At 37.3% G+C, this 6,430-nt stretch overlaps 1 protein-coding gene across 1 annotated transcript; it reads right to left on the reverse strand.

Annotated features, from left to right (window-relative positions):
• Positions 1 to 4,427: 4,427 nt before the first annotated feature.
• Positions 4,428 to 6,430, reverse strand: LOC115676616 (uncharacterized). Its single transcript, XM_030599589.2, has 5 exons — positions 5,906 to 6,430; positions 5,741 to 5,817; positions 5,576 to 5,612; positions 5,356 to 5,461; positions 4,428 to 5,237 (listed from the first exon to the last, which is right to left on the reverse strand). The coding sequence occupies exons 1-5, from the start codon at positions 6,282 to 6,284 to the stop codon at positions 4,556 to 4,558; spliced, it is 1,281 nt and encodes a 426-aa protein (XP_030455449.1). The 5' UTR covers positions 6,285 to 6,430; the 3' UTR covers positions 4,428 to 4,555.

Raw genomic sequence — 6,430 nt, forward strand, 5'->3', positions numbered from 1 at the left:
TAAAACCCAAAAATATGTATATAAATATTTTAACCATTTATTTATCTTGTTAGCGATCTCCCCCATCCACAAGAAAGGAATATTCAGCCTATGATCCGTCCGTCCTTCTATTCGTGCAGTGCGACCGTGGCACGTGTACCGTGGTAATCGAGGAAAGTTTGAACAGAAGCCGGACTATTAGCCCACATTTGATAGTCGGAATAAAATTCGGAATTGAATAAATTTTATCCTTCTACCGTGTTCGGTGTTTGCCCAGGACAGGATAAAGTCGGATATATAACCCGGATAAAATTATACCATGAGAGAGGTGGAATAAAGGTGAATAGGATTTCTAATATCCATTATATAAAAGTTATTTTTAAATTAATAAAATATAAATAATATTTAAATTTTAATAAAAAAAATTCAAAATAATAAAATTCATTTTATTTGTTCTTATTTTTATTTATATATTCAAATTTCTTTCTATCTTATGATATAAAGTTCATATATATATATACATTTAGTATTTATACTTATCATATATTTTAGGTATATTTGTATAGTTTACTATTTAATAAATTTTTATTAGAGGATGATGGAAGGAGAGAAAAGAATTAAAAAGTTGAGGGGAAAAATAATAAAGAATAAGTAAATAAAATGAAATAGATAAGAGTGTCGCGAGAAATTTTTCTCATTTCCGTTTAAGCAATTTTTAGATTTATTTACACTAATATGACGTTTATAACAAATAATGGACATGATAATATATGAAAATATCCAGCTTTATTAGTGCAATTTACCAAGCAATAGATAAAATATAGCAAATCTCTTGAATTTTATATCTTATCATATCCAATCATATCCTGATAGAAATCCAGACGACCAAACGCAGCCTTAGAGTTGCGCAATCAATCTGATCAAAGACGAGTCATTCATGCCGGAATTTAGGAGATTTGCCGGGGATCGCATACCTCGCGTGCGTTGCAGAAACTCTGGCTCCGAAGATCATAAGAACGCACGTTTCGCTTTTTGAAATGTGAATAATTACATAAGTCGGAGAATTAGAAGCCAAGTGTTTTCCCGAGAAAAAAAAGAAAAGAAATTCAAGCTGAGTAATGTAGATTTTTTCAAATGATTTGTTCAAAATAAAAAAACTTGTCATGAAAGTGCAATTGAGTCTTGAAACTTTTAAAAAGTGCAATTAAATCCTAAAACTTATCAAACAGGTGCAATCAAGTCTTTCCGTCGATTGCACTCTTTGAAAGTTTCGAGACTCAATTGCACTTTCGTAATAAGTTTTAGGATTTTCAGTGCACTTTTTTCTTCTTTTTCTTTTTTTTTTGGTACATAAGAAGATAATAGAGAATTACAAAAAAAATTGGAATTAGAGAAAGAAAGGGTATCCGCTGGAAAGTCGAGAATCAATTTTTTTTTCTTTTTTCTCAGTTCATTTCATTTCATGTTCCAAAATGGACTCCGCGACCACAACCCACGGCCCAATTGAAAGCATGATATATGCTATCATACTTACTGAACCCCAGTTGGTGGTTCCTTTCGTTCACTCCCCTTAGCGACACGTTAATTTTTTCGCGTTTAGGCTTACGGGCGATGACAATGAATCGAGAGGTGCGACATTTCGAGCCCACTTCTCCTTTCCGGATCGAGTCGAAGCTCGCGCGAATATGTACAGAGGAAGCGATGGCGATAGCATCGATCGCGCGGGGCTGTGATGGAGAGCAAGAGAAGAGGGCGATAACGAGCGCTGAGCGAAGATATTCGCCGTGAATTTTCGACAAAGGCAGCAAGTGTGGGAGTAAGTACATTGATATTACGCAACGTGAAACCCGAACAATAGCAGCCTAAGTCCGGTACAGGGGCGATGAATTGGGCCCGTAATTTAAAGCCTTTAGCTTGTTTTGCAGGCCCGTGGGCCAGGCCCAATTCCGCCGTTTCGGGTCGTGCGCTTGTGATTCAAGCCTCAAGGCCCAACATAACATGACGACTTGAGGACTATAATCGATTTCATCCAATAAACTTTTGTGGTAGCCGAAAGTTAAGAGTGCCGCCGTCACGACGGGGATGAGGATCGTCTTCTCCTATCGGTGTCTTTGATCGGTGCCCAATCCGATCCAAACAATCGCTCCATACAGATGAGGGTAATTGTGGAATTTACCGTCGATGTATCGACGGCCTAGATGTCGAAACACTGATGAAGGTATCGAGCGGGGTGTAAGATACTTCTCTCATCAGTGCTGTTATTCTTTTTTCTTCCCTCTCCTTTTTTAGATGTAAAAATAAAATACATCAAAATGGTACGAAAACGGTATTTTGGTGAATTTGTTTTCAATGCAAACATTACAAGGTATCACTTCTAGTTTTGTATTGAATGAGGTGATATTGTTACATCTACGAAGATTAAGGACTCGGCCTCGTGCATGTACGATGAGTATTTCATTCATTTTCTTTTGATAATCTAGAAGCACGAGCGCGGAAACCCAACAACCAAGAGGCTCAAGAAATATCTAGCGAGCCTCACGAGCCAGTTAAGTCCAAACCTTTTGGCTTATACAGGCAATCTTGATCCGGAACATATATTGTATGTAGTTGGTGGGATCTAGATTAAACATCGCTTGGTCCCTGAACTACAAATTCACCGACTCCCAAATCGACCATGGCAACATCGGGATCGCAAAGGAGATTGCCTATATGATTAACTCGGAGATTTGGGACAACATTTTCTCTTCGGATTACATTGCGAGGAAACAACAGAAAGGAGGCAAAACTTAATGAAGACGCATTTAGTTTGACATAGGATGATAGGATACTGCCTAACATGTTCTCTTGGAGATTTGCTTACATTCTCTCCTCGGAAAATCAAAAGGAAAAGACAAGGAAATGCAGAAAATCGAAAACTGAGGAAAAACTTAATTCAAGAACCAATTCAATCACCACCAAATGCAATTATAGAAGTGCCATTTGATGCACATCAAACATGCATTGTGCAGAGAAAGGCAACTGTCTAGTGTCTACTATTAAGATTGACCGGGAAAATGGATCGGTCAAGATGTGTAAAAACTAATCAGGACACTATCTAACTTGTTATACAAAATCAAATGATAATAATAAAGTACTCTATTATTTGCAAAGTATCTTGTGATTTATCGAGGGTGAAATCACACTCATAAAAAAAGACAGAAACGACTATCATTATAGTATTTATAGTCCACGCAATAAATAAAATACAATATAAATAGAAAAGCTAAAATTGCATGGAGAAAATGTGATAGCTTTATTCTCACGGGCATTTATTAAATATTGAATATGACCCATTTATTTCAAAACCTTGTTACATCATGTAATGTTATTTTGCATACCAACTTAATCGATTCATTTAAATATACCTAGCGTCACTCCAAAAGGGATACTTGTAGGGTCCTAAGATATAGATTAAGCCACACTGGTTCCAAAAAAATCTACATAAATATCATATCCCTATAAAAGTAGTTACTACTAGTGGTTAGTTTTGTCTAAATTAACGGCAGTAGATTAAACAGATAAAAGAAAGCTTCTAGTAATCTCTAGCCATTGATGATCAAATAAAGTCTGCCTTTGTTCTTGTAATGTTAGGTTATTTTTAGAAGTTCACAAAATTCAAAGCGAGAGTCATTGTAAATAAGTAACAAGTTTGATGATATTTCGAAATGTGTGGATGAAAATGTTATCGAAACTTACACATGCATCCTTGTCAAAAGATTCGGATAACTTGTTTAAGCAATTCTTCACGTAGCATTGCAGAATAAAAATTCTTCAAAATGCTTCTTAAGCTAATTTATAGTATCTCCACTTCACAGAAGTCCAACTATTTCAATCGAACTTCTCTCCTAATTCACTTCTACTTTCTGTCATTGAAATTTGTCTTATCTACCTAAGTAGTTAACAAAGTTTTCTTTGGGGGGTAAGAAGATGTCCATCGAAGTCGCCAACATCAGGGTGGGTATGTTGATCAAACACCATGAAATGATGACAAAAAACCTCGTACTTCTTAAGTTGGCTGCTTCTTCTGCTTCCTCAATGGCAAAGAAAGACAGCAAAAACAAAACAAAAACAAATAAAACAAATTTAGGTTCCAGGAAAAGTGAGATGCTGTCGTTTTACGCTGACAGGATTGCAGAAACAAACGCAATAGAAAACCGTTCTGTCTCTACGCAGTTCAAGAAGCAAATGCAGGCAAGATCAGATCTAAGTTTAACGTACTTCAGTTCAGTCCTGTGTGATGAATTTTTATTCATTTTTTCTTGGTCAGTTCTCCTTTCAAAGACACCTCGCAATGCCCAAAGTTTTATATTATAATTTTGTTTCAGAAATGCTTTATTGTTTAATCTCTGCGGGACAATTCAGAGCAATATAAAACTCAGCCAAGCAAGAATCAGAGTCCAGACAGGATGTCATGAAAACGGCAATTACCTTTTGTGATGTTCGTACATGAAAACAATGTCCTATTATTGAATGTTCCAGTATTGATAAAGGATGCTAGAGACAAGTACCTCAAGATCTCACTCAGAAGTTGTCTCATTCACAAAGTCAGATCTAGAGTACTCGCGTTCTGCTTCTTCAAATTCCCATCACTATCACCATTATCCTCCTTCAATCTGCTGAGCTTCGAGAACAATGAACATGAAGAAGGAGACAGAGAAAGAGACAAATCGTTATCGACCTCATTATTGCCATTTTCCAAATATTCCTTCTTCGGTCTCACCACTCTCAGAGATAATTCCAAGTCTAAGACTCCATTTGGGTCCAAACCCTTCCTTTTCAGGATGCTTCTTGATCTCTCTTCTTGAACTGATGATGATCCGCGCGCATCGTCGAACAAACACGTTCTGATCACTTGTTCACGTCCTCTGATGTCTTCGATTTTCTTTAGGAGATCAGGTTCCTTTGTCGTTGAGCTTGGTGTTGCAACTTGGGCTTGACTTATTTTTTGCCAAGATTTATGAATTGATGATGATTTGGAGTGATCTTCTCGATAATGATCACGAGTAGCAGTGATAGTGTTCCTAGCAGCTTCTCTATCAAAAGATGAATGACCCACATGGACATAATCACGATTAGGCGCTCCTAATCTTTTGTCGATCCCACAATTAATATTTTCTGCTGCAGAAGCTACAATATGTCCAATCTTGAATCTTTCAGACATTGGTGAACCTTGCAGGTGACTAGGGTTGTACATGCCACTCCAAGAAGCATCCATGTACCTTCGCAGTTAAGAGAAGGAGGTTTTGATCGTAACAAAAATTCTCTCCAGAAATTCTTGTTCCTAAAAGAAAATACTTATTGAAGGAATTAAATATTACTTGCAAAAGTAATTAGTACCTTAGAGAAGAAGGCCTCTGGTTGAATGCTTGTAGGAGGGGAAGTTGGCTGAGATTGTAAATATGATGATCACCACCGTCACCAAAAAGACCATGGTCCTTTATAGCTGTCAGAGAGAAAAAGGACCCAAAAGAGGTTTTGTTAGATTAATCTCTTCAAACCATAAACAATTGCAAACCCTAATGTTTTGTTAGAGAGATCACGAAAATTGAAAAATCACCTTGATTGTGGTCGTCTATCTTCTTGCTCCTGTACATCTGAAGACACAAAATCATTAAAATTTACGGCTTTAATTACAGAAAACTGATGGTAGTTGATCCAGTACTTTGACATGAAAACGAAGACAAACACTAATTAATTAAAAGATCCAGCTGAAATTAATTACCTGAAGATGGCTCTTCACATGGGCGATGCTAAGGCCCTTGGCGTTCATCAATTGAAGAACCAACTTCGGAGTTGCTTCTGTACCAATCAAATAATAATTACAATTCTTCTTTCATCAAAAAGAACATAGACGGGAACGAAAAACTGAAGTTACAAAAGTGCTCACTCTCATGTCCTCCAAGTCTTTCAACAGCATGGATAAAGCAAAGATGGAGATCAGGTGTCCATCGAAGCCGAGGCATCTTCGAACGTACGTATTTGCGCACAGATCCACAAGCTTTGACCTTGTTGTTGTCGTTCTTCTCACTCTCATCGACCGTGCTGTTGCTCGAGCTGCTGCGGCCATTTCTGAACATCTCCGCCTCTTCTTCTTCTTCTTCTTCTTCTTCATCGTAAGAATCTTCATCTTCTTCTTTCTTGTTCTTGTTACGCAGGCTTGAGATGGTGAGCTGAGTACTCTCATTGCTTCTCATCTTTGTAATTTCTTTTTTTGAAGGGGCTTTTTGGGTTTGTGTTACAGAGATGACTCTTGGGGTCGTATTCATTCTCTCTTACCTCAGGCAAGAAAGACCAGAAAGGGAGACATATTACTTTCTTGGAACACAGAGAGAGAAAGAGGGAGATGAGAATTTGTGGAAATTGGTAGAGAAAATATACGACAAATGAACCCTAGCCTTTGACATGTGGAAGA

This window comes from Syzygium oleosum, unplaced genomic scaffold (genome assembly GCF_021117445.2).
Source record: "Syzygium oleosum isolate NSW1041296 unplaced genomic scaffold, Sole_v2.1 Sole_v2.07, whole genome shotgun sequence".
Classification (NCBI taxonomy): domain Eukaryota; kingdom Viridiplantae; phylum Streptophyta; class Magnoliopsida; order Myrtales; family Myrtaceae; genus Syzygium; species Syzygium oleosum.